At 33.4% G+C, this 25,571-nt stretch overlaps 3 protein-coding genes across 8 annotated transcripts; 1 reads left to right on the top strand and 2 right to left on the bottom strand.

Moving 5' to 3' along the window:
• Positions 1-169: 169 nt before the first annotated feature.
• Positions 170-3,731, bottom strand: LOC132642157 (uncharacterized). Its single transcript, XM_060359420.1, has 3 exons — positions 2,971-3,731; positions 1,684-2,237; positions 170-779 (listed from the first exon to the last, which is right to left on the bottom strand). The coding sequence occupies exons 1-3, from the start codon at positions 3,367-3,369 to the stop codon at positions 383-385; spliced, it is 1,350 nt and encodes a 449-aa protein (XP_060215403.1). The 5' UTR covers positions 3,370-3,731; the 3' UTR covers positions 170-382.
• Positions 3,732-4,756: 1,025 nt separating this feature from the next.
• On the bottom strand, positions 4,757-8,853 carry LOC132642156 (plasmodesmata-located protein 4-like). The gene is made up of 4 exons (XM_060359419.1): positions 8,375-8,853; positions 7,373-7,667; positions 6,847-6,966; positions 4,757-4,901 (listed from the first exon to the last, which is right to left on the bottom strand). Exons 1-4 carry the CDS (start codon positions 8,843-8,845, stop codon positions 4,891-4,893), a joined length of 897 nt encoding a protein of 298 aa, XP_060215402.1. The 5' UTR covers positions 8,846-8,853; the 3' UTR covers positions 4,757-4,890.
• Positions 8,854-16,244: 7,391 nt separating this feature from the next.
• LOC132640039 (protein PHOSPHATE STARVATION RESPONSE 1-like) lies at positions 16,245-25,197 on the top strand. 6 transcript variants are annotated; one of them, XM_060356450.1, is made up of 10 exons: positions 16,248-16,404; positions 18,206-18,275; positions 18,645-18,779; positions 20,433-21,128; positions 22,168-22,366; positions 22,475-22,551; positions 22,640-22,679; positions 22,950-23,007; positions 23,551-23,620; positions 24,784-25,197. In XM_060356450.1, the coding sequence occupies exons 4-10, from the start codon at positions 20,556-20,558 to the stop codon at positions 25,117-25,119; spliced, it is 1,353 nt and encodes a 450-aa protein (XP_060212433.1). In that variant the 5' UTR covers positions 16,248-16,404; positions 18,206-18,275; positions 18,645-18,779; positions 20,433-20,555; the 3' UTR covers positions 25,120-25,197. The 6 variants fall into 6 exon arrangements, with proteins under 6 accessions (XP_060212430.1, XP_060212433.1, XP_060212432.1 ...); XM_060356449.1 differs by lacking the exon at positions 18,206-18,275; XM_060356451.1 differs by lacking the exon at positions 18,645-18,779.
• The last annotated feature ends 374 nt before the right edge of the window (positions 25,198-25,571 follow it).

The following is a 25,571-nucleotide window of genomic DNA, read 5'->3' as shown; positions in this document are numbered from 1 at the left end:
CTATGAAATTATCGCTAATAGCCTAATTTGTCACGAAATAGCTCGTAGCTAATAAGATTTTTTGATAATTCATCACTAATTTATTATATATTTAGTGACGAATATTTATTGTTTAGTGATAAAAGTTACCATCGCTAACATGTTTAAAAAAAATAGTGGTCATGTTTTCAATTTATCTCTTTTAAGTCCGATGTTAATCTCGGGCATAAAACAGATAAAGTATTAATTAACTGTACAAATTATAGACAAAAACAACAGATTCATTGCAAAAAGAATTACTACAAATAAAATTAGCCCCCTATGGGACAAGAACTCATAAGATTTTGAACAACATTAAATTTAGTCTGTAACATTTTACAGGTACTAAAATAAGGTTGTTTTCTCATGCTGAATTTGTCTCACTAGACCATTTTTTCCTACCTTTGTTGCTAGTGTTAGGAATCCTACTATAACTCCCAGGATTATTGTTGTTGTTGTTATTGTTCCCTCCACAAACAATTCTGAATTCAATACCATATGCATTTCCAAAGCAAGAAAACAACCCTCCTCCCTCGGAATTTCGCCGTGAATGTCCGCTGATCACCGCCTGTGATTGCGCTGCCGCCATCTCCTTCCTCCATTTCTCCCTACTTGATGATGTTAACCCTTTTGCATATGCTTCCTCTGCTGTCAAATCCTCTAATATTATTGAGCTTTCTCCATCCTCCATTTCCTTTGGTTGGTTTTGCACTTGTAGTGGTGGCTCTGGTAGTCGTGCTGGTTGTGATGGTAGTTGGTATCTATTGAAAAACATAATAAAAGTAAGTAAAAGTGTCATTTCTTCAAACGCTTATGCTTTTAGATGAAGTGATCACATAATTGAACATTATATTTGAGCCGTCAAAGGTGTTGAGTTTAAGGCTCATCGTTAGGATTATTTGCAGCATATGACCTTTTTTAGGCTAGTATTTAGACTATGTCCCCCGTTAGATTAACGGGTTAAATCTCGCCTTTAAGAAGTAATTGCATTTTTTTTTTTTGCGCAGATTCCCCTTCATTTGGGCTTGTCTTTAACTTTTGCCCTTTGCCTTTACAAATTCTGTTTTAAGGCAGAATTTTGCAAATCTGACCATGTAAGGCAGAATTTGGGCCTTAAGGTAGAATTTGCATGGGCAGAATTCTGCCTTACGAAATTCTACCTTAAGGCAGAATTTGCAAAGGCGGAGGGAAAAAATTAAAGACCACCCCCAGCCAAGGGAAATCCAGCAAATTGCCCCATTTTTTCCCCTTTTTGTGGACAAATTCAGTTCATTGGGCTAATATATGACATAATTTAAACAATAGCCTCCTAAAAGGTCATTTGTACACGTAGTAATGGTGTGGGCTAGTCATTTTTCAGCCCTAAGATAAAGGAAATATAATAAGCATTGTTATGGAGTTATAAATTTTATGTGAAACTTCATAATAATATTCTAAAGTTTCACTAGAAATTCCATAATAATGACTATTTTTCAATTACAAATGTTAAAAAGTGGTATTTTTCAATTTTATCTTTTGTGCACAAGCTCCTTATCACCACCAATTATCAAGTTTACACGTGATTGGCTCACGAAAGGAAATTGGGAATACAAGATAATATCGAAGATATAATAAAGTAATTAAGAAGCTTTTATATGATATAGTCGTACAATTCAACAACGATACCTTTTAGCGGCTATCTCAGCTGCAACGATGGAAGCTGAGGGACCGACATCCGAGCATAACTCTGAACCATTTAACATAGAGCCGTTCGCCATTGAACCATTACAAATGGAGCCGCCTTTGTTAGGGAAATCTTCATTATTAGCCTCCGAATACCCTAAACTAAAAGATCTCCATAAATGTACTTTGTCATTTATTTCCCTTTGTTTCTCATCATCAACTTCTTGATAATTTTCATTCATTTTCTTGTCCAATATATCCCTATAATCCAAAGAAGAAGGGTTCATAATTTCCTTGCAAACTAGTGGCATACTTCTCATCGAACTTTCAAGAATAGTCACTCCCATGTTGAGAATTCCTTGTGGAATTCCTGATGGCCTTCTAATTTGTAAAGCAACAAATCTTTTTCCATTTGCATTTTGGAATTTAACAAAAGGGTTGATGAGATTGTTTAATAGAACATGAATTGTACCAACTAGCACATCTCTAAACCAAGAAACAGTGTAAATTTCAACATGGACTGCAGAATCCTCTGCATATAGGAACTCATCATTGACCTGTTAATAAAAAAAATGGAATAAAGAAAGTTAGAAAAGTTGAAAAATTTATGGCTTTAAGGATACAACAAATTGAAGTCGCTTTGTATACTAAAAAACTAGCTTAGCCGTTTTTCATTGAAGGACGAAATTTTCAGAGTTGAAAAAGATCATCCAGAATAGTCATCTTGTTTTACGAACAGACCTCTTTTAAGTTTAAAATTAAAATTTATATTTATATTCAATTTTGTTAGATGAAACATTAATATCATACATATATATTACAAACATGGCGGAGCTAGAACTACAAAAAGAATTGGAATTAGTGATTGATAACTTTTGTTTGTTAAACAATAAAAATCCGTCACTAATCCTATTTAACGACGGATTATCAAAAAGATTGTTAGCCACGGAGCAAATTTAAAGATATAGCAACGACAAATTTTATAGCTAATTCATTTTTCTTCTGTAGTAATTTAGGTAGATGCAAGGGGTTCAATTGGTTCTAGAAAATTATGCTGCGCAAATACGCAAAAACTGATTTGTTTTTCTTCTCATAAAATGTTGAATCCCCTTAATTAATTAAATCAAGAAAGGATTCTAATATACGATCAAAAGGGGTTTAAATATTACTTTAGGTCACATGTTGAAATATATTCTGGATATAACATTCTTGTATCCTTTTAAATCCACCCGTTTGAATTCCTGACTCCGCACATGACTTTAAGACTATATATATATTAATTGAAAAAACCTTGAAGGAGAACTTGTCATTCCATGTCGGGTTGTTGTGACCTTCATTATCAATTCTTGTGCTTCTTTTTCTATTAGGATTGATCCATGTGAGGGCATAAGTACGTAGAGATTTGGATACAGGAGCTAAATCTTGGGCAGAAATGAGGCTAATTTCAAGAATGTGACAATTATTGCTAGGGGCAAAATTATTATTAAGTGAAGGTTGATAAGAGAGAGAGGAGGATTCTGGTGTAGGGATATTGTTGCTGGTGGGGTCCATTGTTGAATTATTGCCGCCGTCAGTGGCGGCGACGAGGAGGAGATGGTGGTGGAGATTGGCAATGGCATCAAGAAGAAGGAGGAGGAGAAACTCGGAAATAATGTGTATGTTAGTTTTGTTTGAGTTTTTTGCATGCATGGATGCAAATTTTGTGGCGATTCTTTAGGGGCTTTTGTGTGTTTTGGACCATTCTAGTGTTCGCGGTCAACGTTTGTCTATTAGCCATATCTTTTTTTTTTTTTTTTCATCCGGCGTTCGATATCTGTTTTGGAGATCCGACCCGATTAATTCGAATTCACACTGCGTTGTGCCCATTAAAGAGGGAACCGCTAGCTCCAAAAAAATTCACCTATTGTGCATTTTGGGACAATTGTTTAATATATCATCCTCTTTTTATTTATCTTGTAACTTATGGACTTTTTAGATGACGGTCTAAAGACTTCTTTAATTTTGAGAAAATCAAAAATCTTATGAGAATACATTAGATCATAATATAAAATTTAATTGATTTTAGATTTTAGACAATAATCTAGTATTTTTTAAGTCTCAAGGATTATATTTGCACAACTTTTAAAAATTGGAACAAAATCGAAACGAATGGTGGCCTTAAAAGAAGGGATATGTTGTTATTGTTGAAAGGCGTCACACGGATAAATTAAGGTGGGACATGAGGATTTAACGAAGTATGGATAAATTTGGCTTTCTTTAGAGTATAAGGGCAAATGTGGCCCCAAAGTTGGATAGCAAGGGAAAATATGTTGAAAAAAAATATAATGAAGGGCAACTATAACCTATTTGTGAAAGTACACAAGCAAATCGGACTATCTTCTGTTTGCATAAATCAGCCTCATGTGTTCGGTACCTACTTTGGAGCTCCGGTCCGATTAATCAGTATTTCGCCACGTAAGGCTCACTAAAAGATAAAGTGCTCCATATCAGATATTTTCTATTCTCATGACTCGAAGGCAAGACCTCTAATTAAAGATTGACGGATGATTTTCATCCAACCATATTCCTTGGGGTCCATTAGCCATATCAAATTAATGAATATAAGCTAATTATATGCGCAATGTAAAAAAAATTTAAAGCATCAATGAATTTTTCCATATGTGATAGGTTAGTTATCATTTTTATCATATTACTATTAATGCTTATAAACAATTTTACTTATTTTACCTACTAAATGATCTGATAGTGTAAATAGCTTTTTTTTATAACCGGATAAAAATTAAACTCAAAACTTAACATAGTTTGGTCTTACTTCTATAATCTGTTGGTGTTTGCACAACTTTATGTTTTGAAGAATTTTTGTAATATTGTAGTACCTCCAAGGTTAAAAGAGAAAAAGGAAGAAAGAAAGAGATATAAACCTAACCTATATAGAGATCAGGAGAAATTAATTAACACGAACAAAAGCAAAACCAGAAAGTAAAAATTGCACTATATCCATTTATTATACCATCAAGTTAGTCAAGTACAATCACACATCTAAAAGAAAGAAGAAATTGAATAAAGAATTTATAAATATATATATACATAATAAGGGAAATAATGTAGGAGATAAGAACTAAATTTCTCTATTGAATAAATTAAACCCACTCAGTTTCGTATCTTGTGACTACCCCATTGATTAAGTTCAAACCCACTCTCCATCTTGGTTCACCAATAATCTGCAGAAAATAAAATATTCCATGTTTAATTAAATGAGTGCAAATGCATAACGTGTAAATATGGGTGCGTCAAGAAGTCATGTTAGGTAAGGAATAAAATACTGGCATATACGTAATTTACATTTGAAGGACACTATAATATCATGGATCGGTGAGACTTTGTTTCCTTAGGAAAAGGTAAAATACATCAACACACTTAAACTGTACACAAAATGTTGAGTTCACACTCAAACTATACATGCGACCTGTTACACACTTGAACATTTAAAAAATGAATTTAATATCACCCTAACACACAAATAACAAGTCACACGATGGGAGGTATTTTATAATCGCGTCATATCATTGCCACGTCACCGCCTCATCATATACTATATCATTAAAAAAAAAAAAATCCATGTCATCCCAATTGCTTCTCCTTCATTGTACGCCATCAATCCACCATTAAACCACACCATAACCAAACTCACACCTCCACCACAAAAAATAAAAGGACCCACCAAACTTAAAATTTATTTTGACCGAAGAAAACAAAGATGGTGTTGGAGGTTGCCGCGACGTCAGTCCAAAGTTGTGGTGGAGAGTGAGCCACCAAAAATTGAAGTGGGAAAGTGGTCTGACCACTTGGATTTGATAATCGAAAAATTCATCATTAGCGTGATGACCCAGAAAATGCCACCATTGTTTCTCTCTAGATAGTGTCCTTTGAGCTTGTCAAAAAGAACCATAGCTGAAACTACTAGTAATTTGCTACATATATATTTGGATTTTTTTTGGGGGGGTTTTGAACAACGAAGGAGTTCGAAAGTCAATTTGGTTTGCTAAAAATTGTTGAAGCTAATTGGATCATCCCATTGGAACATCTGCTTCTTGTCCACCATTAATGGAGCTTCAGAAAGTCAATTGGGTTTGCTAAAAATTGTTGAAGCTAATTCGTGATTAGATGCTGACTTTAGGAGAAGGATATTTGAAACTGAAAAATGTAAACCATTGAATCTAAGGTTGAGAAAGCTCAGAGAAAAACAGTTCGCCATTTTTGAAGCTCAAAGCTTCGAGTTCGAATTTTCGGGTTGCCACAAACGAAATCCTATTTAAATGGGTAATATCTCAAAAGATCCGAATCAACAAGTGGAATCCGAAACAAGAAATTTTGGGCTGTTTGGTTGAGGATTGAGGTGTATTTGGTTGGGTTTAACAATAGCTATTCTACGAAGAAGATAGTTTGGTGAGGAAGGGTGGGGATTATAAAAATATGTATTTTGTAATTAAAAAAAGAAAATAATAAATAAATTTTAATTAAAACGCGCCTATTTTTCAATTATTTTTATAATTTGTGCCACATCAGCCCGTCGAGTGGTATTAAATTCACTTTTTAGATGTTCAGGTGTGTAATAGGTCGCCTGTATAGTTTGAGTGTGAACTCGACATTTTAGGTATAGTTTAAGTGGGATTTGATGTATTTTGCCTAAGGAAAAAGGTATTTCTTGTCCTTAATTAGTATTTTTGAGGTTTTCATCTAGTGTTCGGTATTCGCTTTGGAACGTTGACTATTTGGATTCGCGTAATGTAAGGCCGGAAATCAAAGTGGGTCTTGGATTACGGGTGAAACCCAATTTTTTTTTTTAAAAAAGCATTCTTAAAATGTGAGATTTGTGATTTTAAAAATAAGACTGATTACTTGCCACATATTTTGTTCGGATTTTTTTTAGAAATGCTGATGGGTGCGTGCCGGATCCTACAAAAGCATTGCAATTTTATCTGACATGGATGCGACATCATTTTTAAAAATATTCAAGCAACACAACGAAAGATAAAGTTAAAGTCTGTGTATATCCTACCCCTTTCAAACCCTCTTTGTGATATTACACTAAGTATATTATTGTTGTTTTATTTGTTGTTAACATAACCTGCTACAAAATAGAAATATTGACAACTTAAAGCTTACCATCATCCTTCTTGCCACAAGACTTCATGAAGTAAAAAACTGCACCTAACAAAATAGCAGCCAATATGCCTCCTGCTACGATTGCTGCCAATTTCTGTGTACCTTCCTTAGATCCTTTCCCTATCAAGAAAAATATATGCACAAGGTGATGATCCAAAAAAAGAAAAAAAAAATGGTTCCTTCATTTCTATGCGAAAATTAAAATTCTAAATTAGAATCTAAGTAATATTATGCAAAAGAATCTGAACATCTAATTAAAACCTTAAAGCTAGAGGTGAAGCTACCTATTGATAAAATAGTTAAACGAAATTCTTTCTTATTGAAAAACTATACAGCACGAATAAAATAAACATATTTTTCATGTGTGTGTGTATATATATATTGTTGAATTTCCTTGACATAAGGACGGTTTTTAAAATTGCTTTATGCAAAACAAAAACAAATCAAAAAACAAAAGACAAAAAGGGAACTGGATTATTTTTTTTACTGAAACGGGATGGTGTTCAGACTCCAGAAAATGCAGTACCTTCATGAGAAATCTTATATTTACCATAGTTATAGCTCAAATAACATCCATCCAAATACACTTCACCAGCTAAAGAATATGCACATTCATCATGAACAATTTGCACTGCTTTGTGCACACATTCACCACAATCACAACCACCTAAATTCCCAACACATTGTGCCATGACATGAACTTTTCCATAACTCAAATCACAAAATCCATTTCCATTCATTCCACAGCTCTCAATTTCAGCAAATGCATAGCTCATTTCCTCCAAAAAGCTACGCGAATTCGCCTTTTTTCTGCTGCAGACCTGGAGGTAAATGGCAAAATCAACTCATTTTTAGATAATCCGTCCGACCACTAAAATTTAAATAGGTCGGGTTACATAATGACTGAACGACCTGTTTGTTGACTTAACCTTATGAGTTGAACTCGAAATGATCGGTCAAACGTGTCAAAGTAGAAGTAGCACTGACAGGCCACTTTTCGGCACTATTTTTAAAAAATAACCATTGTCGTGGAATTTCAAATTCTATAGGTGAAGTTTCATGATAATGGTTATTTTTCAATTACAGTGATTGAAAAGTGGCTACTTGTGAATTTTATCCCGAGCCAAAATAAGGTAAACAACCGAAGTAAGATGCAATTCAAGCTCGAACATACAAAATTAATTTGAAGATGGCAAAATGATCAATTTGGAAAACCAAAAACACTTTTTTAAACAACCATCATCAGGGAAAAGTTTTTCACTTTTTCTTTTCAAAAAATAAAACATTTTTTCCAAAAAGTGGAAGAAGAAATCATTTCGCCATTTTTAAATGCCACCGAAGAATTACGTATTTTTTGAAGAATTTAAACGTATAATTCAAGAAAAAAATATTAGCTTTTACATTTTTAAAATAGAAAAGGAGGAGAGGTCGGGTCATGCTGAATAGCTCGGGTTATACCCTGTTGTTTGACATATTTTGACCCGTTCAAATTTGATCCAACACACCCATTTGCCACCTCTGCACTAACCTTATGAAGCATTTGAAGCTTAGAAATCTCCCTTTCTTCCTCTGCCTTGTAATCCAAATAACAGCCAGAGAGTTGAACTCTAGCAGGGAGTCTTTCTCCACAAAAATGGCTATAAATGTCAACAAGTCTATTTGTGCAAATATGACATTCATTGTAATTAAGGTCATTTCTGCACTGAAATAATCCCAAGATGGCTATATTTTCATCCCCGGCATAAGTCTCAAAAAACTTTGATTCTAAGGACTTATCAAGAAATTCTTGAAATAGAGATGAAGCAATTGATAACTTTGAAATACTATCATAATTTTGGAATGTTTGGTTTTGAGTAATACATGTTGTGAAAACTAATTGATGTAAATCTATCTTATTGGAGTTAGCTGATTGTAACATCAAATTAAGAAGGAATATTTTGAGGAGGAATTGATAATAATGAAGGTAAGATGAAGGATTTGATGATGAAAAATATCCCATTTGGGAGAATCAATTAATTTTGATGTTAAAAGTTTATTAACAAAAGCAATAAGGCTTAAGTATGTACAGTAATATATATTACGATGTAGGTAGGAAAATATTATCCACAATCCGTATTATATCAACAGAAGAGGATGGAACATTTGCTATGGGTTCAATTAAACTCAGTAAGAAATTACAAAAAAATCACTAAAGTTTTAAAAATACATCAGTAAGAGAGTGTTCCACTGTCGAGAGAAGCCTTTGCACGAGCAGTGGTAGACGAAGCGGAAGAGGAAATGTCGGCTTGAGTAGCGGAAACATTGGCGAGAATCCAATGCTCCATCACCTAAGGGTTCCTATAGAAGATTTATCCAAACAGGGTGAGTTAGGACCTAAGATCAACTGAAAGGCATAGTCAATGGACAACATGTGAATATTATTCCTGTACTACATCTTGTTAGCCCTGAGGGATAGAGAAGGCTAGCTATGTTAGCCGAAAGATGATTATCGATTCAAGAACGTTAGCTGTCCTGTAAATTTCGAACTGATAATTCCATAAGCGCAATATAGATTCAATGCTAAGATTTTAAAGGTTGAACTGATCAAGTTTAAATCCTGAATCCGCCTATGTATCCTTCAATAAGCACATGGCATGTGTCTTCACATAAACTATTATCACTTTACCATAAATAATTAATACATATTATCATTAATTATGAGTCCAAGTAAATATATAGTTCACACTAAGATAAATAAATTTGAAATCTTGTTTATCCTAGAAGGTTTCTTCTTTTTGCCTTTTTCCTGCCTAACCCCATCTAACCTAATATATAAAGTAGAAATGACAAAGAACAAGTATTGCATTTGCTGACCTAATTTTATTATATAAAGAAATGAAACTCTATGAGACAATATGCATTTTCTGATAGTTTATGTATCAATTATATCCAAATAATATTTACCACATTAATGTAACTCCTATTAAAGACATAAGAAAAGATTTTGCACAAAATTAACATAACCCCTATTAAACAAGAAAAAAAAAGATATATTACAAGAAAAAAAGACATCTACCATAAATATATCTCCCTTTTTCCTCAACTAATTCCTCAAAAAATGCTAATAATGGTTGACTAAAAAAAGATTCTTTTTTTCCTAATCTCTTCCATCCTTATTTTCTTTTTATACTAGCAATTTTATTTTTTTACCTTTCCTTTTTCTAGTGTCTTTATTTCTTTTCTTATACTAGCAATTTTTTTAAAATTCAAATTTGGATATTATATATATTATTTTAACAAATTACAAATTTGATTAGTAGTTTGTATTTTCTACTCCAAAGACATACACGATAATCCATATATTAGCCGTATATGTCAAATATGTTGCACATATTTAAATAGTATGTAATTATGTATAGTAGATTTTGTTTAGTTACATGTATTAATTGAACATATGCTATCCATATATTTGACATAATATAATATAAACAGTATATATGATATATTAGTGCAATATTTACATTAGGTAAACACAGTCGTTATATAATATAGCATCATATAATAAATGTATAATTTACAGAATAATCCATTCAACATTAAAATAGAATTTTATGAAAATAATTTATCACAAATTCCCTAGAGCAACCTCATTAAAGAGGGAAGATAATTTTTTTATTTATGAATGAGAGAGGAGAGAGGAGGGGGGGGGGGGGGGGGGGGGGATTGTGGAAGAGTGAGGAAAGAAGAAATGTAATAATTAAAAAACATATTGATGGAAATTAACCTCATATTTATTTTGAAAATGCTATATCTGTTATAAAACTTGCTATATTTTTAATATTTAAAAAGATATGTTATTCTTGTATTGATTTCTCACTAACTGATGTGATGGGTAAACAACTGAATTTTTTTTCACTTAAAAGCTCCTTATATCAAGTTATGTGTGGATTTTGCTCATTGGATTTCCTTGCCCAACAATTTGATCCATAATTCTCCTACAAAAATTAACATAACAATTATAAGCAATTATCATTTGAAAAAAAAAATAAGTTAAACATCCTAAAACTAGCTAATCCTTCAAACCTTACACTCGGCGGACTCCAAACTTGCACGAATTGCATTTTGAATATTTCATGCTCATTCTTCAAATCCTGATATTGTTGCAATAAAATTTGGTACTCTAATAACAAAATCATTATCATGTTCCCCCATCAATTAAATGAAATACACAGCTTTGTGATCGAGTTAGAGACCAAATGAGAGCATCCAAGAAGCGCCAAAACGTTTCCAGATAAATGTGATTTCGAATAAAAACAAACTTAATTCATAACAACACATTTGTTGTCTTTCTTCTCCATCCTGTGAGCAACAACAGATGTTATTGCATCGGCATAATCAGAGGGCACACTTTGTTCCTCCTGGCTGTTGATCTATACGTAGATAAAAGCACAAAGAGGTGTCAAACTGCATAACAAATTAAAGAAATTAATGCAATCCAAGAAAAAATGGCAGCATGGTGTACTAAGCTCCTGCTATGAGCGGGGTCCGGGAAAAGATTGGTCAGGAAGGATCTATTGTACGCACAATCCAAGAAAATAACATAAATGTTAACCTAAAAGAATTATCCAAAAGAGTTAACAAGAATACAGATAGTATACGAAAAGAAAAAAATTGCATATTAGGCCAAGCAAATCATGAAAGCTGGATATGAAAACAGCGTAAAGATTGATATCTCTGGCTAAATTTCCAATTTCACAGTTCTTCCTTGAAAGAACTTTCTAATGCAACAAGATGCCAGCAAATTTAGAAAGAAGTAGTGTGAAGCCAAGCTTGGCATGAACCACACAGCTAAATAACAACAACATATTCAGTGTTGTATTACAAGCAGGGGCGGTGCCAAATGGTGGGAAGGGGGATCGAAAAATTACACTACATATACTAGGTTAAATTTATTTTTTATGTATATGTACTGGACGTTGAACTCCCTTCGCTTCTTTGTGTGTTTACCTTTTATATTTTGAACTCCTTAATTGAAAATCCTAGCTTCGCCACTGCCTACATGTGGGGTCTGAGGAGGGCAGATTGTATGCAAACCTTATCTCTACCTCGAGGAGATTGAGAGTTTGTTAATGAAAGACCCTCGACTCAAGTAACACATAACAAGACAGCTTGAAAAAGACAATACAACAGTAAACAAGGCATAACAAATAAGACAAAGCAAATAATAGAGAAAGCGTAACATTGCATTCAAAACAGCATAACGTGACAACCTAAGCACAAGAAACAATATGTAGTAACAGTACAAGAAACAACATTTAGTAGTAGTAATCTAAGGACAAGAAACTACTAGAATAATGCTAATAATATCTACCCATCAAGCCTATCCCGTAGAGGAGCGAGACAATGCTCAACTGCCTTCTAAATTTATGAATTATGCCTGGTGCTTTGAAATTGGGGCAAAATTGTAGCAGTCGAGAACATAATTTGACTAATGATCATGTTGTAACCGCCGTTGCATTCTCATCCTATTATATCTGTGAAAAATTGTTGTATGTGTTTGTTAAATTGTTTCACTTCAATTTCCACCACGTCCTTATAATATCCCACTTAATTGGAAACACCCTTAAGTTTGTCAAACCTAGTGAGGCATAAGTTCTTTAGGACACGAAAAATAACTTGTAAATATTATGATGTGAAAATATAAACTTATGTCCCGCGAAAAAGTTAAAAAGTAAAGACCAACACAAAATATGGCCAAAAATGCAAATGCCCAAAGCATCTCTTTATTAGATGACTGGGCTGTACCGAGAAATGGGCCTATGAGACCCAATTAACTAGGCCATTGAGAATGTTGGGCCTACATAATTAATTCATTAAAATAACAACAACATATTCAGTATAATCCCATAAGTAGGGTCTAGAAGCGTAGGGTGAACATAAACATTACTTCAACCTTGGAAGGTAGAGATGTTGTTTCCGATAGACTCTCGGAAATTCATCAAAATAGTGTAGGCAATTTTCCGGTTATTCACGCAAAATGTTCCTTTTCAGATAACCACTTAGATTTTGTCCCTATTTTTAGAGTTGTGCAAAAATAGCTTTTGAAAATTATCCTTCCAATTAACATTAGATTCAGGTTAATATTCTCATATATTGCTCAACCTTACAAACAAAACATTACAATGTCATATTAGACCGTGATCTTATTGTATTCTCATAAAAAAAAAAAAATTCAAAAAGAGATCTTTAGACCGTGATTAAAAAGTCAAATTCCAAAAAATAAAATAAAAAGTGATTTACTAAATAATTATCCAAAAAGGGACAATAGATGAAAATTTCACCCATTTGCCGATAACATGAACTTCCTATATTTCATTAAGATCTGATTTACCGTTTAAATTCCACAAACTGACGACATAAAGAGATGTCAAATACTAGTACATATAAATTTACACGTTATAACAAGCCAAATCATAAATCGCAACTGAGAAAGCGTTTAATTGCTGATTAGTTTTTTTCTTTAATAAAAAGAGTTCATATTTGAAGCAAGCTGGTTGTGACTTGTGACGTTTCAATACTCATCATTGATTAATATTATTAATTAATGATAATAGGACATCTCTAGAATCTCTAACTCACTATATTATTGAGTCCATTTCGAAAAAGAAAAAAAAATGTCTATTGCTTTTCTATGGTGTACCAAAAGCACCACAATCATTTTTCTTTACAAAGAGACCTAATAATATATATAAAGTAGAAAGGACAAACAAAAAAGTATTGCATTTGCTGACCTAATTTTTATATGTATAAAGAAATGACAATGAAAGAATATGCATTTGCTGCTTTTCCCTTTCCCCATTCCTTCCTTGACTATAAGATCTTTTCTTCCTTAATCAAACGTCTCATATTATAGCGCGGATTTAGAGGTTCGGTTACGGGTTACATGAACCTAATAGTTATTATCCAGATCTCATATATATCAAGAAGTTTATTAAATATTTACATTTATTGTGAAGCCAGTTATGTAGTATTAACTTGAAGACGTTTGCAAGAATTCATAAACTTTAAATTCTGAGTCTGTCTACGTCGGATCCAAATTTTGGTAATACGTTTCCGGAATTCATAAACTTTAAATTCCGCTATTCGGGTGTTATCATCGAGAAGCAAAGGCTACAGTTCAAGAATCACAAACTACTGATTTATGTTATCTTTGTTGTATTTGCCTGAGGGTAGGTTAGAGGGTTGCTCTGATGCAGACTGATGCAGACTGACTTCCTCCAAGATCATGTATGTGAAACAACAATTTATTACGATTGAAAGAAGAGCGAATATAAGAATCTTCGAATCAAAGAGCCTAAATTTGTAGATAATCAATAAATTACGGATATAGACTAGTTATACCAAAAGAAGTACTGTATTTATAAGTTGTGTTTAGATTAGTGAATATTTTTTTTTTTTTTTTTTGGGGGTACTTTGATGGGCTAGCTGTTTGAATCTTGAATATATGGATAAGTATTCATCCAATAGAAACCATGTAATTAGCAGCAAATTATTTGCAATGATACACCATCAAATTGGATAAAGTTACTTACTAATTATTATAATGTTAGACTCCATTGCTGAAAAAGACGTGACAAGCTATAATAAAATTAATCTAAGTAGATATTACTCAATGAGATTCTCGATAGACCCATTTAAACTATCAACATTAACAGCCTAAAACAGACGAATATAAAATTAGCGTCATTATTCAAAATCAGCGTCATATGATCCTACTCTTTTTTGATTGATAATTTTGTCAATTAATCCTTACTATAGGATCAAAATAATGGAGAAGGCGACTATAAAAAATTTCACAAAATTGTGGACCTCTTTTTGTGAGCCATATTAGAAGGCCTACTTTAATCTGGGACCCCGCATTGACACATAAAAAATAATATTATAATCTCAACTCTCATTTGGTTACCACTAATTGCCATTTGCACAAGCAAACGAAAACGTAATCACAACAAGTGGTCCACCCATACGAAAGGGAAGCATTCGACTTGAGTTTTAAAAATAAACTCGTCATTAATAGAAAATGCTTTATTGTTAAAATGAGATCCGCCAATGTGAATTCGGATTAATGAATTATAAAATGAGTACCAGACACCGAATAAAAAACAAAAATAATTAGTGATCCATAATAAATTGAGAAGAAACCCACCTGAAAAAATGTGTGATACACATAATTTCTTTTACATTAAATATTCAAATATTGAAATACGTATGAGTCAATTCATAGGCCATAGCAAGGATTCATCATGATCAATACAGAGATGGAGAAAATGACATAAAAGTTAAATCACTTTTTTTTCTTGAAATAATTTGTTAAAATTGTTTTCATAGGAGTATTACTTAAGATCATAATCTCTTCTAACCGTGCATACCTAGCGTAAAAAATTGCACTTGAAAGAAAAAAAATCCTTACACAAATAATATGACCATTAAGTTCTACTCATATAAGCTATAGTTTATTTTAGTTCCAATATTTAAGTTTGTTAAAGATTTATATGAGTATAATATATAAAAAAAGAAAAGAAAAAGATAACAACTTCTATTATCAGGAAAATTAATTTGCATATTATATATTAGGCAATGAAGAATTTAAATGGAATGATATGCATAGAGAAAATCATATACAATCAAACTATTCTATAATAACGTCATTTATCCGAATATTTTCTTAGTTGTTATAGCGAAATTCTATTATAGAGAAAATAAGATATAATGTAATATCAAAATAGTTTCTGATTTTTTTTTAACGTTATAGTGAAAGAATAGTACTCCATCTGTCTCAATTTATGTGATACTTTTTTTTTTTTTTTTTTATAATAACGTCTTTGCAGGTTTTTTTAATTTTTTTTAATAGTTTTATAACAAAATGCTACTATAGAAAACATATAATATAACGTGATATCAAAATAGGTTCTAAATTATTTCGATCATCATAGTGAAGGAATAATACTCCCCATGTCTCAATTTATGTGATATTTTTCGTTTTCGAGAGTCAAACAAGAAAATTTTGGACCCCGATTTATTCGTATGCTCTTTAAATATTTTAAATTTTTAATTATTCTGCCTTATGTAATTTCTAAATATGTATTTTTTCAAAAAACTTAAAGATTATATATGTAAATTCGGTGTCAAAATAAAATAGTTTTGACTTTCAAAATTCAAACCGTACCACACAAATTGAGACACGGGGAGAAACTTATATAGAGAGTTCTTATTATAGATGATGTGTTACACATTACTCATAAAAATAAAACTTTTTGTTCTTTAAAAACAACTTTTAGAATTAAATTAATCACACGCAAGTGTATATTAGAAACAAAAAAGCTGAGATAATCCAACATTTCATCTGTCATCATTCATCATCATAAAATCAATCATTCACTCAAATACTTTTTCATAAATTGGAATCTTTCTATAAAATAACATATCCCCACAAATTTTCCAAAGTCTTTTTTTTTTCTTTCATTTTTTTCTCTTAAGTCCACCATTTTTCAAGAACTAAACCAATTCTTGATTTATAAGGTTCATATTCTTATCTTTTACTTGAACCCCATGTTGAATTTTCAGTTGAATGTATGTGATCAGTGTTGTGTTAATGGTGTTATATGCTTATGGAGTTCAATTTTGTTTTCTATATTTATTTATTTATGTTGTGTTTGTATGATTGAATTTGCTTTAAATGAACTTGTAGGCTTTTGAAGTTTGGATATTTAAGGTTCATATTCTTACCTTTTATCTGAACCCCATGTTGGAAATTCAGCCTTAGGGTGTGTTTGGTATGAAGAAAAATGTTTTCCAAAACATTTTGACCAACCAAACACACCCTTAGTTTCAGTTGAATCTTGAGTTTACTTTGTCTATGTATGCATGTGATCAATCTTGTTAAAATGGTGTTATATGCTTATGGAGTTCAATTTTGTTTTCTCTTTTTGTACTAATGTTGTGTTTGTATGATTTGAATATGCTTTAACTGAACTTGTAGGCTTTTGAAAGTTTGGATATTTAAGGTTCATATTTTATCTGAACCCCATGTGGAATTTCAGCCTTACGGTGTGTTTGGTATGAAGAAAAATGTTTTCCAAAACATTTTGACCAACCAAACACACCCTTAGTTTCAGTTGAATCTTGAGTTTACTTTGTCTATATATGCATGTGATCAATCTTGTTGAAATGGTGTTATATGCTTATGGAGTTCAATTTTCTTTTCTTTTTTTGTACTTATGTTGTTGTTTGTATGATTTGAATTTGCTTTAATCGAACTTGTAGGCTTTTGAAAGTTTGGATTTTTAAGGTTCATATTTTATCTGAACCCCATGTGGAAGTTCAGCCTTAGGGTGTGTTTGGTATGAAGGAAAATGTTTTTTCAAAACATTTTGACCAACCAAACATGGGAAAATTGGAAAACATTGGAAAATATTTTTTCCTCCATACCAAACGCACCCTTAGTTTCAGTTGAATCTTGAGTTTACTTTGTCTATGTATGCATGTATTCAATCTTGTTAAAATGGTGTTATATGCTTATGGAGTTCAATTTTGTTTTCTTCTTTTATTTATGTTGTGTTTGTATGATTTGAGTTTGCTTTAATTGAACTGGGTTTTTGATAATTTTCAGAAAAGTTTGCAACTTTTTGTTGTAGGCTTTTGAAGTTTGGATTTTAAGGTTCAGTTTCTTACCTTTTACATGAACACCATGTGGATATTTCAGCTTTAGTTTCAGTTGAATGTATGTGATTAATTGTGTTATATACTTATGGAGTTCAATTTTGTTTCCTTTTTGTACTGATGTTGTGTTTGTATGATTTGAATTTGCTATATTTGAATTGGGTTTTTGATAATTTTCAGAAAAGTTTGCAACTTTTTGTTGTAGGCTTTTGAAGTTTAGATTTTTAGGTTCATATTCTTATCTTTTACATGAACCCCATGTGGAATTTCAGCCTTATTTTCAGTTGAATCTTGAGTACTTTGTCAATGTATGTATGTGATCAATCTTGTTAAAATGGTGTTATTTTGCTTATGGAGACCCTTTTTTTTAAGCCTTAGTTTCAGTTGAATCTTGAGTTCTGTTTCCTTTTGTGTGTATGTGATCAATCCTGTATAAAATGGTGTTATTTGTTTATGGAGTCCTTTTTTTTTTCTTCTCTTTTTTGATTTCTATTGTGCTTTTATGGTTTGAATTTGCTTTAATTGAACTAGGTTGTTGATAATTTTCAGAAAAGGTAGCAACTTTTTGAATTTTGGATTTAGTTTGTCCTTGGGGAGCTCGCTCAAGTTGATTCTTTGGTTCCTCTTTGCTCATTTCTTTTCTTTGGTTTTCAATCTTTAGGCTATAAAAATGATGAGTGGGTAATATTGTTTAAAGCGAAAAAGGCGTATCTCCGGCTGTGTTGATGGAGGTTGGTGCTATGAATCAATTGATTGGAAGCTGTCATTGGCGTTGGTTTAGTTATAATTGTAGGTTTTTTCTTTTTTTTTGGTCATTTGGGGCTAGGTTACTAGTTACCTTACTTGCTTATGAGTTGTATGCCAATAAAAAATGCAGAGAAGTAACGGAAGAAAAAGGGACCAAATAGAGTGGACTACTTAGTAGTAGTTCTTGTTGTCGCACTACTTACCTTACTTAACATGATTTCCTTATATATGTCTAGAAATCTTTGTCTTTTAGAGCCTGTCTTATCAATATAGCTGCCGTTTTCCTTGTTTCTATGACTTTGATGACTAACCTTCTATTAGAATATTATTCCTTTCTAAAATGGATTTTACAGTGGAAAAGAGTTTCGGGTCATATGTTTGTTTGCTCTATTCTCACATTATGAGCAAACGGAGTTCAAGAAAAAAAGATTTGGAGCTAAAAATTCTAAGGCACTCGGTCAATTCCCAGTTGAGGCAAGAAACAATAGGTGATTTCTTCTCATATGTCCAAGCCTTGGTTGATGTATTTACCCGGTATCTGTGCTGGCGGGAGGTAGTAGGTGCCCCGTGGAATTAGTCGAGGTGCGCGTAAGCTGGCCCAGACACCACGGTTATAAAAAAATAATTCTAAGGGTCGCGGTTCCCAAATTCAATTAACTTGAGAGTAAGGAGAATCATGATATCAAGAGAATCTTAAAGGGTTGTGACATTGTTTACTTCTCTGTTGTGAATTCCGGTAGAAATGGAATTTGTGGAGTGTATTGACATATATGGCCGTATCCTATATCAGTATCTTTTGTGTTCTGCTAGAAATTGAAATCTTGTAGTGGAATTGACCATACTAGGTTAGCTTATAATAGTTTAATCTGATAGCATTGAACGATGTTATTATCATAAGATATGAGGTACTATGATATATTGGTGAATTTAGAATATTTGCAGTGCAACACACCCATAAGTATTCATCAGAGAAACTACAGAATTGTTGAAGCCAAAAAAGAAACATACATAGCCTTAAACACAAATGTATAATGTATTTTTCTAGCTTTTTGGTGTAACATGGCCTCTGTAAATGACGTAGATTTTTATGTTAGATATGATCGGGGCTTTGCGCTCACTGTAATTTTTGACGCACTGTCTTAGTGCGGTCATATCAATTATAAAATATCATTTCTTAAAGAGAGAAGTATTAATCTTTAACTTGGGATCTTGAGGCTTTAGATTTTCCGATGCATTTAGCCTATCTTTGGCAGCGGTTACAATATAAGTTTGGCAGCTACAAGAAGGTTATTATTCTTTATGATATTGTTCTGTGGTTAAAAACATAGCTCAAAGATTATTGATGTTGGACAAATGTAGGTTCCAGTATTCGCAATTGACATAACACTAAACACAATATTCCACCAGAATAAGGCTTATATGATAGCTGCATTAGGACTGAAAGAACAGGTACTTAATTAAATTGGTGAAGTAGGGCTGTAAAGTTGCCATTATTCAGTGAACAGCAATCAGAGAATGGTTGAATTTTGCTTCCTTTTTTTTCTGTTGTGTTTTGTTTTGATTGTTTTAGTCTAATGTACATATGAACAAAGCCCAAATATTGTGTGTGAATTTGTCACCTTTCATCAACAATCTCTAAGTTCTCTTCATTTCCTTGTAATTTTTGTGACTTAACTATAGCTTAATATTCCTTAAGGTTTTAGGGTCGGTTGCAGCCCTGTTCTTTTTGCTGGTTTGTGGATAATAGAATTTTTTCTCACAATTGCTCTAAGTATATCTTTCTTTATTAGTAACTATCTACTTCCAGCTTTATGATCATATTTCGCATCAAGAGTTCACAGTGCTGTAGTATTTTCATCTCTCAAGTGCTTTTTACTCCGTGAAACGCCTCGAATTCCCCCCCATTGTCATCCTTCAATTTTTTTTGTTTCTTATTGTGAATGGTCATATCATGATTGGATAAGGAGTCGGCCATCAATTATTATTATTATTTTTGGGTCTTCAGTGGAAGTCAGATGCTTTGATTGTGAATAGTCATGTCAAATTCTCTAGTTAATAGATATATGAGATTTATAATTTTCTAAATCAGTTTCAGTCATACTCAAATTTCATTGATGTAAGGTTTGTCTTTCTGGCCACAGATGTACGGCGTACAAGGTTGAGAACCATCATCTTAAAATTCGTCTTTTAACTGAGCAGCACAACGTAGCGAGTCCATACTGTTGTGCTAATCGTAAATTTATTGATTCAATTTATGGAACAAAATGAACATCCGCCGTGCATTATGTATTCAAAGATCTAGTGAAGCACAACACAGTAACATGGGTGTCTCTGGAGCTATGTCGACATCTTTATCCATTTTGCCGTCATTGGAAGAGAAGCATCTGAAAGTTCCAGATTCTCTTCATGTGCTCACAGAAAAAGAGCAAACTAAGAGTGGAACAGTGGGGCATCAATTGTCTTCCACTTCTGGACCCCACAGAGATTTTCACTTTTCTCCAACCTCTTCTCAAGAAAGTAGACGACATAATTACCCATTTATTTCAAGTGAAGCTTCTGCTGCAACCTGCCGATCTTCACTCTCGTGTACACATTCAACATCATTGGATAATTACCCCATGGGGAACAACAATAATTCCTGGGGAAAAGATGCATATCATGACACTATCGATTTTCCTACGACTGTTCCTGTTCAGAATGGCCAAGTCGAAAGCCTTGCAGCTAAGAGATCTGATTGGCAGGAGTGGGCTGATCAGCTAATTAATGATGATGATGTTTTGGGTTCGAGTTGGAGCGATATTCTTGTTGATGTTAATCCTCCAGATTCAGAACCTAAGGTTCATTCCTTAACCTTTCGTGCTAATGTTTCCACATTTGATGTTCTTTTATGCTGAACAGATGTTATAGTTTTCAAATTTATGATCCCAAGCATAACAATAACTACTGTGTCTCTTATTGATAATATTTATGCTAGATGTTTTCTGATGATAGACTTATAGGCTGTTTGGACAAACTCCCAAAATTTCTTTATTTTGAAAGTGCTATTCGTCAGAAATGTTTTTTAGAAAAGTAATTTTGGAGAATTTTGAAGCTCACTTTTGCCAATAGTTCTAGAACAGTAATTTGCGCTTTGACCAAGGTTCCAGAAGTGCTTTTCGGGAAAAAAATTCAACTTCTGCTACTACTCAAAGCACATATTTTTTCCTAAAAGCTTGGCCAAACACCTCAACTCTCTAAAAATAAACACTTCTCTCCAAAAAAAAAAAAAAAGCACTTTAGGCTTCCCAGAAGCTTGGCCAAAGGCTTAATTCTCAATAACTGCTAAGTTTGCTTCTATTTTTACTGAGAGGGCTCATTGTAGATTCAGTTACTTCTTGCTCCACCTTTAACATTTTTTGGTCATATCCCATTCTTATTCCCTTTCCCTGCTCTTTTGTTCCATTTTATTACTTTTTTCCTTTGCTATGTTAAACTGTGTAGGAGCTTCTTGTTGACATCCACTTTTAGTAAGTTACCATAGGCGGAAAAAAAGTGTTTGGTTTCCAAACTTAATCTTTTAGATGCATATTCTTTTACTGGGAATGTCTTTCTGCCTCCTCTTTTTTCTGCTTTATGTACATGAAGCAAAATTCAGAATTGTTGTTACACAAACAGATTTGTTACTTCCTTGTTCATATATCACTGATGTTCCCTTTGGTCACCATCTTAGTGGACTATGTTTAAAAGCTATTTTTTTATTGGTATCTAAAAGCTATTGACTCGTTTAGTCCTTTATTTCAACACTTCTTTGCAAAGGAACAACTCCTGATTGTATGATACGAGTTCCTTGTTTCCTTTCTATTTTATTTGACATTGATTTCTCATTTCTCGTATCAGTTTCTGGGAGCATCTGAAGTTCTTGCTTGTCAGCCCCATACTCTTCCTCCTGCTCCACCTCTGGCTGCATCGTCAGGGCAAAGTTGTCCAGTTGGTAGCCCGTCTTCTTCCACAGCACTAACAAAGCCTCGCATGCGTTGGACACCTGAGCTTCACGAAGTCTTTGTAGAAGCTATCAGTAAGCTTGGTGGTAGCGAAAGTGTGTGGCCTCTTTGGTTCTGTGTTCTGTTTCTCTTTTTTAGCGATTATGAGGATTAAGAGTTAATGATAACATTATTATATCTGATTCATGAATTTGACTTTATAGAAGCTACACCAAAGGGAGTCTTGAAGCTCATGAACGTTGAAGGCCTAACCATCTATCATGTCAAAAGCCACTTGCAGGTATAATATATCCTCCTCATTAACCTTTCTCCAACTGCATTGAGGAGTGAAAATTTATTTACCTTATACATTTTATTTTGAATTTCAGAAATATAGAACTGCCAGATACAAACCAGAACCCGCGGAAGGTGGAAATTTCTCTCTGATTAGTTGATAAACTTTTGCATCTGTCAATGTTTCAGCTTACATCTTGCTAAAACGAAAAACATGCATGTTATATCGCTCATACTGGCGTTTCCTGCCTCTCTAGTTTCTTGTGCATGTCTCAAATTGATGCCCAACTGTGAATAAACTTAGGGAAGCTAAGTTGAATTTGCTGATGGTCTAGTGGACATTCTCACAGTTTTTGAAAGAAGAAAAAATTGAGATTGATGGAGATTGTAATCTGTTCATTGCAGGAACACCGGAAAAGAATCCCACTAGTGTGACAGAGATGCCATCTTTGGACCTAAAAACGTAAGTCTTTTTTTTTTTTTAGGGACCTAAAACCATAAGTCTTTGCCATCACACTATGCATATCTGTATATTATGCAGCCACCACATCTTGGATATCTGTTCGTTATGGGCATGACGTAAACATGATGTCATATGAGCAAAAGTTTCTTTGATTGTCATTTTTTACTGCAAATCCATGTAACAATGTGTTATTTTACCACTGCAGATTTCACTCCCTCCACCTTTTTAAAATTTTAATTTGACTAGCCAAAAATTAAGGATAAAGTTTAATTTCCATAAAATTTTATGAAAAATTCAGTCCAAAAGTAGAAGTGAAGATCATCTTTTACAAACTTTGACATTTATATGCAAAGTTTGTCCATATGGTGTAGAAGAATCGTACAGAAAGACCAGAAAGTATTTCAAAGTTCATATGAAGTTCTTGCGACAGCAGTATAAAAAGTCAATTTAATTCTGGTTGCATTTTTCGTTTCTTGGATAAAGCAGTTGAAGTTCTTTTCTGTTGTGACCGACTGTTAAAACTTATCTGGTTTCCTTTAATAGGACCATGGGAATAACAGAAGCACTAAGATTGCAGATGGAAGTCCAAAAGCAGCTTCATGAACAACTTGAGGTGCGTAAATTATCAAAGTCTCCTGCATTACTCGTGTGTCTATTCTTGCACCTGTTTTCATTGTCAAATCAGAAGTCAAAGCCTCTGGATAATTGAGAACTTAAACCTCAAAAATTACATCCAAGTTTTATCACTATTTCAGCAACAGCTTGATGTATTCTACACATCCGGTGCGATCCTGCTGTTAGTTGGTCATTATCCATGGCATAAGTAGCTGACAAAATATCTGCATTACTTATGTGGCGGGTAGTTAGAAGCTTTGCTGAGTGATACTACTTGAATTAGACCCTAAGTTGACATCTGTAATTTCATCAAACATCAAATTTTAGGGATTTATAATCACAGCGCCTAGAACAAATGAAAGAAAATTGCTTCTCTCTCAATTTGGAGCCTGTGTTGCTCGACTCAGGCGCACATCTGATCTTCCAAAAATAGTACATTTTTAAGGATATGAGGCAGATTAATGTTTCCCTTCCACCAGATACTTGTTACCTCCCACCAGCATAGATACCGGGTAACTATGTCCACTAAAGGCTGAGGCAGATTCATGTTTCCCTTCAATTATAGGGAGGTTTTAGAGGGCCGAGGGTGTCAAACCATAGCTTTTCCTGAATAAAATTCCATGCGACCCCATGTCCGAACTGTTTCCATGCTGCCCTACTAAACTCTTGACTATGCAAGTTAATCGATTGTAAACAGGTCTTAGTTATTCCGTTTAAAAAGCAGGTCCTAATGGGTGAGCTACCATTGTTGTTACTATATAGTTCGGCAAAAACCATCAGTCTGGCTCAAACCGTGTACTTGTAGTTAAAAATTTCACTTATTTGTATAAACAGTCTACACAGAACCCAATAAGTAAAAAAGATTGTGATCCAAAACGCATAAACAAAAAATTCTAGCCCTGCTTCTGGTCCTAGTTGTTTATCAGAAGAATAGATCACCTGAGGAGCCAGGAAAATATCCTTTCTTGTCCATCTGATGATATTTAACGTGTCTGGAAATGCATTATTTTTACTGTTCAATCTCCATTTCCTTTTTCCTGTTTTCTAGAGTCTTTGATCACCTCCAATGATGATTGTCCCATGACTTGTATTTTCTATCAACTGTGGTTATGAAAAAAAATATCAAGTATATTTATAATTTGAACATATCCCTTTCCTCAGATCCAAAGAAAGTTGCAGTTGCGGATCGAAGAACAGGGTAAATACCTCGAAATGATGTTTGAGAAGACAAAGGACATTGGGAAAGATTTAAAAGTATCATCATCAAAAACAGATGGACTTCCTTCACCATCAACCGAGACGAAGCATTCGCCTCCTGATAACAAATCAGAAGCACTCGGGAAGGATCCTGTTAGTTTGAACGATCGTTCAAGTTCAGTAGGGAACTCACCGGACAATAAAGCTTGTGAAGATCATGATTCCGATGGTAGAGACTCGTGTTCACCTCCATCGAAACGAGCAAAAACTGATGAAAAATTAGCTCTTCATGAATCTTGACAGACTCATTTGTAATATGTATGTGAATTGTCTTTGCGAATGTTGTCGATTTGATGAAAGCTTCTAGCTTAAACATAATTGTGTCTTTTTTGCTTGTTCCACTCCTTCCGCCCCCCCCCCCCCCCCCCCCACCCAAGGGATTGACTTTGTTGTTCTCTAATCACAGGATGACTCGAACCACCATATCGTAAGTTACGAGTATGCTAATAGACAAAGGATCTTTCAGTATTATGAAAGTAGCTTGTTTGCCGTACTGATTGTTTCATTGAATGTACCGGTCATCATTCTATATAGGCTTAATACAGACGGAGACACCTACGTTGCCACAATTTTCTATTTAAACACCTCAAGTAGGTCTCATTCTGATTAAACATCTGTAGTTAGGGGTGTTCAATGAAAATCCAAGCCAAACCTTCGGAAAAAAACGACATTTTTTTTGGTTTGCTTTTTAA

Source organism: Lycium barbarum, chromosome 5 (genome assembly GCF_019175385.1).
Source record: "Lycium barbarum isolate Lr01 chromosome 5, ASM1917538v2, whole genome shotgun sequence".
Classification (NCBI taxonomy): Eukaryota; Viridiplantae; Streptophyta; class Magnoliopsida; order Solanales; family Solanaceae; genus Lycium; species Lycium barbarum.
This window is presented reverse-complemented; position numbering and strand designations above follow the sequence as displayed.

Coding starts and splice junctions, on each gene's coding strand:
- LOC132642157 (XM_060359420.1), bottom strand. CDS start 3,369: ATGCATGCAAAAAACTCAAACAAAACTAACATACACATTATTTCCGAG. Junction 2,238..2,970: donor ATGACAAGTTCTCCTTCAAG/GTTTTTTCAATT, acceptor TTTTATTAACAG/GTCAATGATGAGTTCCTATA. Junction 780..1,683: donor GCTGAGATAGCCGCTAAAAG/GTATCGTTGTTG, acceptor GTTTTTCAATAG/ATACCAACTACCATCACAAC.
- LOC132642156 (XM_060359419.1), bottom strand. CDS start 8,845: ATGGGATATTTTTCATCATCAAATCCTTCATCTTACCTTCATTATTAT. Junction 7,668..8,374: donor AGCTTCAAATGCTTCATAAG/GTTAGTGCAGAG, acceptor ATTTACCTCCAG/GTCTGCAGCAGAAAAAAGGC. Junction 6,967..7,372: donor ATATAAGATTTCTCATGAAG/GTACTGCATTTT, acceptor TTTTCTTGATAG/GGAAAGGATCTAAGGAAGGT.
- LOC132640039 (XM_060356447.1), top strand. CDS start 20,556: ATGAACATCCGCCGTGCATTATGTATTCAAAGATCTAGTGAAGCACAA. Junction 22,552..22,639: donor ATGTCAAAAGCCACTTGCAG/GTATAATATATC, acceptor TTTGAATTTCAG/AAATATAGAACTGCCAGATA. Junction 22,680..22,949: donor CAAACCAGAACCCGCGGAAG/GTGGAAATTTCT, acceptor TGTTCATTGCAG/GAACACCGGAAAAGAATCCC.